Source organism: Pleurodeles waltl, chromosome 4_2 (genome assembly GCF_031143425.1).
Source record: "Pleurodeles waltl isolate 20211129_DDA chromosome 4_2, aPleWal1.hap1.20221129, whole genome shotgun sequence".
NCBI lineage: Eukaryota > Metazoa > Chordata > Amphibia > Caudata > Salamandridae > Pleurodeles > Pleurodeles waltl.
The window spans coordinates 210470734-210483807 of record NC_090443.1 but is presented as its reverse complement, the minus strand read 5'-3'; the positions used below and the strand labels follow the sequence as shown (position 1 = coordinate 210483807).

The window sequence follows — 13074 nt, the reverse complement described above, 5'->3', positions numbered from 1 at the left end:
TCTTAACATCCATGCCTCGCCTCGGTACCGGTTTGTTTCTTATCTCTATGTGAGGCAACCAAATTTCATTTTTTAAAATTAATCCCTCTGCCTCGAAGAATTAATTTCACCTCAGCCTGTATTCAGCCTTCCTTAACTCACTCACCGTATCCTCCCAATTCCCATTATCTGCCCATCCACCTTACTTCCCTGCACTGTGGAGATCAGCCTCTCGGATCTACGATCTCACAGTGGGCGGAGCGCGCGACTGTGACACCGCGCATGCGCCTGGTTAAAAAAAAAAAAAAAAAGCTTTGCGTGACACGCTAGCGTCATCACATTGATTTTCTGACGTGAACTATTTCCTTTTGGTTTGTAATTTTGGCGGCTGTTCGTTTTGCCTCGCTCTTCCGGATTTCAGTGTGCAGTGTGTTGAAGTCATAGAGGAAAATACATTCGCCCCGAGTGCTTTATTTACACTCTTCTCGTTTTCGGGGTCTCCAGTCGGACAAGAGGATGTCGCAGCAAGGTCTGCTGGAGGAGATGAGTGAGTGGACGCCTGAAACCTGCCGAAATGAGCTGCATTCCGCCCTACCCCGGCTCCTCATATCCTTTATGGGCCCCAGAGAACTTAATTAATAGTGGGGGTTTCTGCTTGCTTTCACAGGGGCTGTGCTTAACACAGCAGCATTTCATGAGTTTTGCATCGAGACAACCGTAGCATTATATTACGTAAAGCGGATCCTTCAAATTTCAACACGCCACATTGGAACTGCCTTGGAGTGTACTTGTGAAAGTAAACCACCTTGAATATATAAAGTTAGTCGTTTCAGTCATTAATTAAGCCGTGTCTGTGGCGAATTGGCACTGGTGTGAAGAACATGTTGCTCAGCTTTTTCAATATGATAATATACATTCAGACCGAGGAAATCTGATCTTCGAAGCAAAAAATGGTTTAGCTTTCCCATGGTTAAACAGCCCCCCCCCTCCCAATAGTGCGGCATGAAATTTGCAATTTTGCGGCATAAAACTGAAAATATTTGCGACACAAGATTTTGTTCTTGTGGCATTTTGGCGGTACTTTATTTCTTATTTCAGTAATAGTTGATATGCCCCAATGAAAAAGGAGTCTGCAGGAAAAAGTAATGGTTTATGGTCTCCTAATTCCAGCAGCATTCTGCTTTCACCCACTTTCTAACCTCATCCTCCAAGACTTAAGAACAAAACATTATTAACTTGTATTTAAGTTTATTTGCATTTATAGTGAACGATAACGACAATTGAACATAACACTGAGACAATCACAGATCACCAGTACAGTACCTCAGAATAAGCTAAATCCATCATACCCATGTCGCAACCTCTTCTCCCAACCCAACCCCCAATATTACATCCTCTGTTACAATTGCTACCACCAGCAGGTTTATCTTATTCCCCAGACTTCCCAGACAATCTCGAACTTCTTTTCACTGCCCCTACCCTTGTGGACCTCTCATTCTATAATTTTGCAGCATACCATCCCTCTTCCCAAAGCCGGTCATCTTGTTCCCCCATTTCTGGGCAGTGTCTTGCTTGGCCACTAGAAAGCCTAAGTCCACTAGTAATTTTTTGATATTGAGTAAGATCCGAGGGTTGCCATATGCCTACTAGGGCCAGCCCTAGTGTCAACTCAGCCATGTTACCCTCTGCTCCCTCCAGGGATCTTGTCACTTTGCCCCAAAAGGATGTATGTGTAGGCAGTGCCACTATGTATGGATGAATGTGCCTTCTGCATATTTGAGGAGACATAGGGCATCTCCAGTTTACCTAATCTTGCACAATAATGTAGTGTAGTATGTCCTATGTAGGAGCTTTAGCTGGATCAGTCTATAGCTAGCCCTACTTGATCCTTCAGCCGGAAAGACTAGTGCGTCTTGACAATCTCCTTCTCTAGTTCTCCAGTGTCCTGCTTCAATCTGTCTTTGAGGTGTGCCAGTGTCCCCTGAGGGTTTCTTGTTAATGTGACATATGTCGGAGAAATCCATTTTCATTTAATCCATCAGTCTACTCTCTAACAGGGACTCCTCTTGGGTCTCCTCATCTTTCTCTACACTATGAGTGTGTGCATGCCTTAACTGCCTATATTTTAGCCATTGTGTAGGTGGCATCTGGTACTCCTTCTGTAGATAATCAAAGGGGACCACACCAATAGCCCACACATCTGCCAATGTGGTTATGCCTATCCTGTCCCAACCCGCGTAGCCTTGCAAGGTGGCCACCCGACCCATCGCATCCATGTGCCCTCCCAGAGTGGTGTTGTGGGAGTGAGTCTCCTGTTCCACTCCATCTCTCTGAGCAGTGTTCTGCAAGCTGCCAGAACCAGGCCTGTTGCTGGTCAAGTCCTACTGCTCAGTCTGCTTCTATATAAGACATGCATGCAACTTTCATCACCCGTTCCCCGTCTGTCTGCCCTGAGCGCCTGTTTGTCTGTGTCCTTTTAGACCCAGTTGTTTACCATGCCAATATTTGCAGCCTCATAGTATTCCCTAATATTGGAGAGCATGATACCTCAGTTGAACCTAGAGCACAGCAGGGTCCTTATTTCCACCCGAGGCTGCCCCCGCCTAAAGCAGCATCCTTATCAAGTAATCTACCTGGGTGGAAAAACGTTCCTGGCAGTGTTTATGGGTATTCTGTAAAACATACAGCAGCCAAGGAGGGGCTACCATTTGAAATATAGCCACTCTGCTCGTTGGGGACAATGGCAGCATGGACTAGTGTGTCACGTCTTTCTCTGGTCTCTGAAGCAACAGTTTGAAATCCACCTGCAAGTATGACACTGTGGGGGTCATTCTGACCCTGGCGGTCACGACCACGGAAGCACCGCCAACAGGCTGGCGGTGCTTCCTTGTGTATTCTGACAGCCGCGGTCGCCCAGCCGGGTCCGGCGGTTTCCCGCCGGATTACCCCAGGCTGGGAGAATCCGCCATGGGGATTCCGACCCCCTTCCCGCCAGCCTGTTTCTGGCGGTTTTCACCGCCAGAACCAGGATGGCAGGAACGGGTGTCGTGGGGCCCCCTAACAGGGCCCCATAAAGATTTTCACTGTCTGCATTGCAGACAGTGAAAATCGCGACGGGTGCAACTGCACCCGTCGCACCCCTGCAACTCCGCCGGCTCCATTCGGAGCCAGCTTCATTGTTGCAGGGCCTTTCCCGCTGGGCCGGCGGGCGCTCCTTTGGCGGGCGCCCGCCGGCCCAGCGGGAAAGCCAGAATGGCCTCCGCGGTCTTTTGACCGCGGAGCGGCCAAGTGGCGGTTCCCGTTTGGCTGGCGGCTCCCGCCGCCAGCCAACTCGGAATCAGGCCCTGTGTCTCTGGTAATCCATATGCCTAGATATTTGAACCAGCCGGTTTCTACTCGTAGGGGCAGTGGGTTGCTTAGCTTCCACACACCCTTCCTCACCCCGCCCCAATAAGGAAAATGAGCGATTCCTCCCAACCTGTTGCAAATCCTGAGAGTTTTCCAAAGATCTGGAATATTTCCTGGATTTGGGTCTGGCAGTCATCCGTACCTGCCAAGTAAAGGAATATGTTGTCCGCATACAATGAAATTCGTTCTTCCCACCCGGAGTCTTGCGTCCAGCCCCAATTCCGAGCGTCCACTCTCACCAATGCTGCCAAAGGTTCCACCGCTAGGGCGAATAGCATTGGCGAGAAAGGGCAGCCCTATCATGTACCCCTTCCAGTGGGGAACTCCGACAAAAGACAGCCATTAGCTTTTATCTTGGCGTAAGGTCCCCTATACAGCAGTGTAATCCAGTTAATGTCGCAGACCCAAACCCAGTTCGTTCAAGGAGCAGTAACACAAATGGCCATTCTGCGGAGATGAGGGCCTTGTTTGTGTCTAGTGATTGGATTGCCCAGGGGCCCTTTTCTGCATCCGGCTGTGGAGGCGTCTTAGGTTCATTTTGGTCAAGCAATAAAGCAAGTCCGCCTGCACCAGATCCACTACCACTGAACGCAGCCTAGTAGTCAGTATTTTGCAAGGATTTTTGTATCAACATTCAGCAGTGACACTGGCCTGTATGAGTCGCACTTAAGCCCGGGCTTCCCGGCTTTGGGTAAAAGAACAATTGTCGCCTTACGCAGATTTGCTGGTAGTGACCCCATGAGGAGAGCATCTCAGTACATCAGTAACAGCGGCTTTGCCACTCATCTAGCCAGCTTGTGAAAAAGCTCAGTGGGCAGCCCATTGGGGCCAGGGGCTTTGTTGGCCTGCAGCAGAGCAGATTCAGTGAGATCAGACTCCAGAGATTTCCGCTGCTCTGGACTCAGAGTTCCCACTGGGCAGTCCCATGCAAAACTCCGATTTCCTCCTCCGGAGCCTCTATCCTGAACTCATAAAAGCCAGATATATATTGTACAAAGGCTTCCGCATTTTGTCTACTGCCCCATACAGTCTCCCCCTTCTCTAACTGGATCTCCCATATATGCATGGACTCCCTTTCTCTGCAACCAGTCCACGCTAACAGTTTACCTGCTTTATCGCTGACTTTGTATATTTGTTTTTGCTTAGCCAGAAAGGAGGTCTTAATCTCAAGATGTACCACCTCCTGGTACTCTGTGCGCTTGCGTTCCAGTCTTTGTCTGATATATGTTGTGGCCCAGGCAACCCGATCCTTCTCTAGCTCCTTTATTTCATGCTCCAGCTCTTCCAGATGCTTCAGGCAAGTCCTCCTGTTGCCCACTTCTCTGCCATAATCCCCTCCCCTAAGTGTTGCCTTATACGCTTCCCACATTATGCTATTGCTGATTACTCTGCTCTTTTTTCCCCCCTAAGAAGAACTCAGTAGGTTCGTCTAATGCCTTCACCACCTTCATGTTGGCTAACTGCCACGTAGCCATCCTCCACTCACGGGACTCTGTGCTTTCTAGTGTTCAGGGTTACCTGCAACGGGGAGTGATCCAAGATTCCTTGTGCTAAGTATTTCGCCTCTGCGAACCTACCTGGAGTTTCTGTGGGTACCAAGATGTAATCAAGCCTGGGGGACATGTATTGTGAGTAGCAATAGAAGGAGAACCCCCCTTTCCTGCCCGTGTAGAGCTCGTCATCCCCAGCGCATGTAGGAATCCCTCCAATGTACCCGCCATTGCCTCCCTTTCAGGTCTGTTACTAATCCTATCCAGCTGCGAGTGGTGGACTAGGTTGAAGTCTCCTTCCACAACCGTAAAGGCTCGCGGGAACCCCGTAAGGAGTTGTCCTATCTTTTGGAGCGTCTGGAATTGGTGGCCTGCAAGAACGTATATATTAAGTAATATCAGAGTCTACCCCTCCCACTCCCAGTACAGCTCTGGCACTATTAACATTTGATGTCAGAGATTCCCATCTAGTCACTGAATTGCACAGAGTGAAAGAAAAAGTCATTGTTGATCAATTCTGGCTTCCTGCTTGATCAAATTGCGTGATCTTAGGCAAATACTTTATTTAATTGAGCCTCCTTTTTTAAACTATTACTTTGTTGGCCCTGCCAGTGCACAGCTGCCCTCCACTTGCCAGCCTTAGGCTCCCTTAAGGGAACAGTTGGAAACGCACAGGCTGTCAAGTGTCTTGTGTCCCCTCTCTCTCTCCTCTGCTCCCCTATAAATGCAAAATACATGTACACGTTAGGGCTATCAGGGAGAGCCTGTGGGGGTAGGATTACAAGCAGCCACTACTAGTGTTGCTCAGTGACAAAATGCAATATGAGTGGTTTGAATGTGAGTGCAGGGTGACCAATATGCCTGAGTGAAGTGTGTCTGTTTAAAGTGCAGAGGGTGCAGTGTACTTGAATGAGTGCAGGAGGAGGGAGTGCCGGTGCAAGTTGATTGTGAGCAAAGTGCCTGAGTATCATTAATTTCCTGTATATTTGCAGGGAGAGCCATGTGCACTCTGTGTGCAGAGTAAGTCCTGTAGAGGTGTGGGTTCAGGGTGAGGTGGTGTCTGTGTGAGTTCAGGATTAGAGGAGTATTTGTGGGTTCAGGGTGCATTGCCTGCTATTTCAGTCCTGCAGGATGGTGCGCTCTTCGTAGTTCTGGGTAAGCAGTGTGCTTCTGTTGGTGTAGGGTGAACAACGTGTAGGGTGAGTGGTGTGTCTATAAAAGGAGGATACGTGGTGAGAGATTGCAGCACATAATAGTCAGAGCTATTGCCTTTACAGTGTTCAATGTGTGTAGGAAGCTACCTCTCTACATGGTGAACTAAAAATTAGTGCACCATGCAGAGTCCAGAAGATCCCCAATCGGTTTGCAGAGGCAAAAGTATATTGGACTGATACTCTATTTTGTGGTAGGGTGGGCAAGCAGTTGGGCTTATCGGAAGGTAGTGCAAAGTATTTGTTGTACTCACAGAGGCAATGAATGAGACACACACTCCAATAATAAATCCAAGACCAATTTAGAAAAATAATACTTTGTTTATATATACTTTAAACCCAAGAACCTCGTTACAGGGTAAGTACGTTTTTAAGCATAAATACTTTTTAGTTTTAAAAATAGACATTTAGTGTGATATTAGTTCTTCAATGTTAACATATGAGAATAATGTTCAGCAAATACAGGGTTAACAACAACTTACAAGGCCAATCTCAGCAAGTTAAGGTAAGTAATGGGCCCTGATCAGAACCGCACCAGCAGGTCACTCCGGGCACCACTAGGGTGGCTGGGTGTGCAAGGTGTTGGACACCTAATGGTTTTCTATAGGAATTGGTCCTTGTGAACACAGGGTGGACTCAAGCTCAAGTGAGCTGAGGGACGTCGTTGGCACTAGTGACCCTCCTCAGATTGGGTCGGGTTGTTGTGGTTGCTGGAGGTGTTGGGCTTTCCCACACCACAAGGCCGTAGGTGAGGGGGCCTGCGTGCAGAGGCTGCAGGCAACTTGGGAATGTCCACGAGGAGTGAAACATGAGTGGACTCGGACTCTGAACAACAGGGGACCCTTACTAGCACCATTGGCTGGCTTCACTTTGGGCAGTGGACTTCGGGTGCATAGGTCACTTCGGGTGTCAGGTTGTTGCTATTCCAGAGGCTACAGAGTCCCTTGAGGCTTTGTTGCAGAGCAGATCCACTGCTCAAGGGAGTCTGAGTTTTTGTGGAAGGCAGGCAGGCAGCCTTTCAAGGTTTTTTGGTTGCTCAGCTTCAGGATGAGTCGTATTTTTGGGCAGAGTCCACCGAGCTCAGCAGGTAGTCAGCTGCTTCTTTTCCTCTTCTGCAGGAGCGACTCCTCCATGTCCTTTTCTTTGTAGCTAGTGAGGATCAGAGTTCCAATTTCAGGGTGCCATATTTAAATACTCAATTTAGGGACGTTACAGGGAGTGCCAGGTGGTAGCCAGTGGGCTGACCACCTTTAGGGTGACCAAACCCTTCTTATGACCACTTCCTCTGGGAAGTGGACATAACTCTAACCCTAGTGGCCTAATTTCTCCCAAAGAAGATGGAGGAATTAAAAAAGTTGTGTCCACTTCAGCTCGTCCATATTGGGCGTGGGACTGGCATGAAGTGGGCACACCTCCTAATCTGACTAATTTTCCCTCTTATTCTGCCTCCAAAAGTGGGGTCAGGACAGGGGGTTTGGTCATCGCTGCCATGTGGAGAGGCCTGGGTCGCATTACAAAGGCAGCTAGGCCTTTGAAGCTTCCCGCCCTGGAATGTCCATCCTGCCTGAACAAGGTGCTAACACCCGTACCCAGTGCAACCTTTTGTCTCTGGCCCTCAAGAGCGCTGGCTCTTACCGAAGGTGGTTGGACCGGGTGGGTTGTGGGGGGTGACAGAAACATGTCTAAGTTGGCTGAACTGTTCGGGACCAGTCAGTCAACACACTAGTATCTGGTAGGTTTTTTAGGGGGTACCTTGAGGGGCTCTCTGGGTGCAGTTATTAATAAATCCCTCACTGGCATCAGGGAGGGTTTATTCATCTGAGCTATTTGGTACCAAACACCTTTATATTCCGAGAAGCCATCATGTAGCTGGGGAAGTCACAGTGACCAGTGTCCAGCACATACATTTAAAATGGATTCCCTTGTCACTTACTATGTCTGAGAATTGACAGAGACATAGCAGGGGCATAGCTGCTCGTGCAGATATGCCCTACCATGTAATATAAAGTACCCTGCCTCAGGGCTGAAAGCCCTGCTAGAGGGGTGACATACATATATTGCATGCAGTGTATAGGGGGCATGGCACACAGGCTGTGTGCTATGTCTTGTTTTCACTTTGGTCTGCACCAAGGTATGCAGCCTGCAATGACAGCCTGTCATGTGCTTGGTGGGTGGTCCCTTAGGGTGGCACAATTCGTGCTGCAGCCCTTAGGGACCATCCTTAGTATTCCAGACCTTAGGTACCGGGGTACTATTTACTAGGGATTTACAGTGGGTGCTAAAGGTTTTGCAATTGGGTAAAAAGAACTGTGCAGTTTTGGGGGGAAGAGACCTGGCGCTAGGGTCCCTGAAGCCAACCCCCTATAAGCACCCAACCTTGCACTGTGCACCTTTTTCACCTGTGCTTAGGGGAGGTTGCCTGCAAGACTTCACCTGCAGCAAACATATTTCCATGTCTTTAAATCCTGCTCTAGCTGCTCTATTATGTTGGCCAATAATTCAGATACCATAGTGTTCAACTCTAACTGCACATCGGAAATGGCAGACATAATTTCAGGGCTATTTTTGAAATCTTTGATTAAGGACTGTACCATTAGAAGCATCGCTTCCTTCAAAGTGGCTCCATCTGAAAATGTTGCTTTGTGCTTGATCAAGTGATGAGACTTTTAAAGATGCTTCCGCTGCCGCAGTGGGTTCCTTCAATGGCTTTGTTAAAAAAAAAAAAAAAAAAAAAAGATTTGTGTCTGCAGTGCAGATTTAAGTTCATTTACTTTTTGGGACTTCAGGCTGTTTCCTTTAGGGAACTTCCTCTCAAAATGCATGTGCATTGTTGGAAATCTCATCTCGGCATTGCCCTTATTCCATCTGCAACGTTTGCTCCACAGGTTAAACATACACAGTTGACTTTAACTTGTGTAAATAAAAACTTGTTCTCCCACTCATTATAGAAGTAGTATATCTTGCTCTCTGGCCTTTTGGAGGGAACTGTCTCTTCATCCATGACTATAGTTGTTAAGGCTTGAAGCAAGAGTAGAAATGTTAATGTAGTCAATGCCCTCCAATCCATAACATGCAAAACCTAATAATATTGTACTTCAGGCCATTTGTAATTAGCAGCCATGCTGGTAAATTAAACGGCACCATTGGAAAGTGAGGTAACTAACTCACATTTGATATGTTTCATTATGAGCACTGAGTGACTGCTTTTCACAAATGACCCTAGATTTGATTCATCATGACCTACAAATGGCAGAGTCCTTATTTAAAGGTTTCAGAAATAGCCCTGAAATTATGTCTGCCATTTCAGATGTGTAGTTAGGGTCAAACACTATGGCAAGAGGGGAATATGCATTATCGGCCAACATGATGGAGCAGCTATAGCGGGATTAAAAGACGTGAAAATATTTTTCTTTGCAGTGTGATAAATCCATTGATGCAAGCAATATTGCTTGGTTGGCAGTGTTAGAAAGGTTTTTGAAGATTTCACTGTTCAAGAAGAATTTTTAACCCTATTGCTTCTGAAAATCGCAAACCAGAGGAGCTGACTCTACAGTGAGGTGAAGGATAATTTTGTGAAACAAAATGTCCCATTGAAAATGTTAGTGGAAATAACAACTGATAGTGCACCCACAATGACAGGGTGTCATTTTAGTTTCATTGCCAATTGTGAAGCAGATCCAGATTTCTCTTCATTATTGAGCTTCCATTGCATCACACATCAACAGGCAAAATGTGCCAAAGTAATAGGGTTTGGTCATGTGAATACTCCTGTTAAAATTATTAACTGAATTTGTGATAAGGCCAGGTAGCAGCGAAACTTCAAATAATTTCTTGAAGAAATATCAGCTGAATATAGTGACATTGCACTGCATACTCAGATCCGATGGCTTGGAAGGGGAAAATACTTCTTAGATTCCTTTCACTATTGCCAGAAGTCAAACTTTTCATTAAGTCTATGAATGAAGATACCACACAGTTATCAACACTCAGTGGTTGCTAGACTTAGCATTTGTTAAAGATGTGACAGAAAAATTAAATGTCTTGAACTGCGAATTACACGTAAAATAGACAATCTCCAACATGATTAGTTCTGTGAAAACATTCAAATCAGAACTTAACCTTTTCTTATAGCATGTACAGAAAAGAAAAATCCAGCACTTTCCCTCTGTGCTCCAAATCCTTTCAGAAAACAATGCTGAGGCTGAGCTCCTGGACATAGAACTATACGGTATCCTCTTGATCAGGCTTAGTCAAGAGTTCAATTAGAGATATAGTGATTTTGAGCAACTGAAGCCATGTGTGATGTATATTTCATATCCCTATTTGGAAATGGATACTAGTGACATTTCTGAGAAAAGTAGTGCTTCTTAACCTTAACCCTGCCACCATGGAAATGGAGATTGTCACACTACACAAAATGACACTGAATTTAAAGCAAGGCAATCTGACAATAATGTCTGGAGTTTTTTGGATCTGAAAAATATAAGAACCGCTACACAGCTGCAATGAACTTTTTTCCCTGTTTGGTTCTACTTATATATATATTTACCTTTTTGGTTCTACTTATAATTGTGAATCAGTGTTCTCTGATAAGAACTTTGTAAAATCTAAGTTTCAAACACATCTGAATGAGGAACATTTGAATGACTTCAGTAAAGTTGCCCTCTCAGGGTATACCCCAGATTACAGGGGATTAGTGGACTCCAAGCAGTGTCAAGGCTCTCACTGAAATGGTTTGTATGCAGTTGCAAGGAATATATATTCAGTGACAGTTACTGGCGAAATCCCAAATTTAGGTATCTTTCATTACTGACACCAAGAAAATAAGTTGCTGTAGAAAAAAAGCTTCAGCATTCTACAAAGTTTTTAGTAGTTGAACAAAAAGAAAGGAATGTATACTGCAGGTCGGCTTTACCTGCAGTATACAAGGAGGAGTAGCTGGAGTTAAGAATCTTCAGCACCTTTACAAATTATTATTAGCTTCACAAGATGAGAACAAAGCACTGTTTACTGCAGGCCTGGGTTTCCTCAGATCAAGAAAAAAATGATAGCCATAGAGAAGAATCTTCAGAATCTTTTGAAGTATTTTATTTATTGAACAAGAACAAAGCAATATGTACTATGAGCCTGGTTTTCAGACACCAAGAAAAAAAGTAACTGAGGAGAAGATTACACAGTATTAGAGGACATCACACAGTTCCACATAGCAGGTAAGATTTACTTTCTTGTATGTTTGTTAATTGATCTCCATTACAATGATTATTTCAGTGACAGCTATAAATTGAAGGTCTTGAAGCATGGTGACAACATAAATGCAAAGTCATTCCTATCAGTGTTTCGAGGGAACTCTAAGTATTGTGTTCAAACAATAGTATGGGAGCTGAAGAAATTCGGAGTGGTGGGTCTCTGAAAAATGTGTGAGTTGCTTGGTCGGCCTTCAGTAGCTCATGATTTTAACTGATCAGAAGTAGCCCTCACTACAGAAGAGGTTGGAGAACCCTGTATTAAATTAATTAAACAAAAACGCCTGGGCCCATATTATGTAATAGGAGCACAGGGCCTGTTTGTGCCACGGCACACCTCTAAGCAGGTGCGCTGAGCTCAGAAAGGGACAGTGTGCTCTATTACAATCAATTTGCTGCTCCAGGGTAGCTACGAACTTGCGGCTGCCTTCAGGATAGAACATTCAGTGAAACACAGAGGGGCTGTTTATAAGCAGCTCGTTGTGCTATTGTGCAGTTGACAGTCGCCTCCCTTTAAAGAGGGGACCGAGATCTCCCTGTAGTTGGGTGCAGTAAATGATTGTCTGGGACCGCCACCATAGAGCTACCCCGGTGGGAGAGGAGGAGGGGTGGAGAGTCACAGACTACACTTCCTAAGGGCCTGTTTGCCTCTGCAACCCATAATAGGGTGCAGGCACAGAGGCAAAGTGATTCTCTCATTTGCATGGGGCACGCCCTCATGCAAATGAGGTAATGTCCTCAGAAGACAGCACTGAAGCTACATTTTCACTAATTCTATTTATATTATAGAAAGGGCTGCACAACTATCTGAAGCCCCTTCTGTAATCCCATAATGCTCCTGGGGCGCACAAAGCAGGCACACACTCCTGTTGCGCCGTTGGGGCACAGTGTAGAATACAACACCCTGATATCAATGAATTGGAAGTGAAAATGTTGAGAGTGGAAACATTTTGCTCCAGATGAAGAGGAATAAGGTGGCCACCCTAAGGAAAGGTGCCCCAACCGGAAACCACATACCAGGAGCAGCACCACAGACAGGGCGGTGGAGCTGCTGTGTGAGTGGAAGATGGGCACTACCCTTACACATAACATAGGGTACAGAGAGATGGCAAAGTATAATGTTACATCTTTGAGTTATGCGCCACACTGTGAGGAGTTATGGGAGAAATTCTCTTTACCACAAGAAACAAAATAGTCTGAGCAGGGCACATTTGAGAACAACATATAATGCGCTCTTGCACAGCTCAAGAGTGCACCCGGGTGAAATTTACATTATGCAGCCGTAAGTAACCTCATGTGGTTTCAGGAATTTTGCTTTATGCTTAGAATGCGAAATTCCAGAAACAATGTCATTCCACTTTATAAAATTACAAGATGTTAGTGCAAAAACAACCAGAATGTGAGCAACTGTTGGTCATGGCAATTACGTATCTTGAACTTTTCTTTAGCCTAAAATATGTCCTCCTGTCCAAAATGGGTCAGAGGCTGCGTTTTGTGCTAAATTTTAGTGCTAAATACCATTTTCACATTTCATACAATTTTACAGAATTTCATGTAATTAAACCAAAGCAAATTAAATGTATTTTGCACACCATGGTTTAAAACCTATCCTAGTTGGGATAAGGATAGTAGGGAACGATGTATCTTGACTACTTAATTACTGCCCGTTAAGCTGACTGGCATGTAGGAAAGCAGCAAAGTGCCTCATCTTCTGTCTGTTTTGGGCAAATTTGTGTTTGGTGT

General features: G+C 45.6%; 1 protein-coding gene across 2 annotated transcripts in view; it reads left to right on the top strand.

Annotated features, from left to right (window-relative positions):
• The first annotated feature begins 315 nt into the window (after nucleotides 1-315).
• FIRRM (FIGNL1 interacting regulator of recombination and mitosis) overlaps nucleotides 316-13074 on the top strand; it is a 1527986-nt gene continuing 1515227 nt past the window's right edge. For both annotated transcript variants that reach the window (XM_069231089.1, XM_069231088.1), the window contains exon 1: nucleotides 316-585. In XM_069231089.1, coding sequence (XP_069087190.1) covers nucleotides 496-585 — 90 coding nt within the window. In that variant the 5' untranslated portion in view covers nucleotides 316-495. The remainder of the gene's footprint in view (nucleotides 586-13074) is intronic.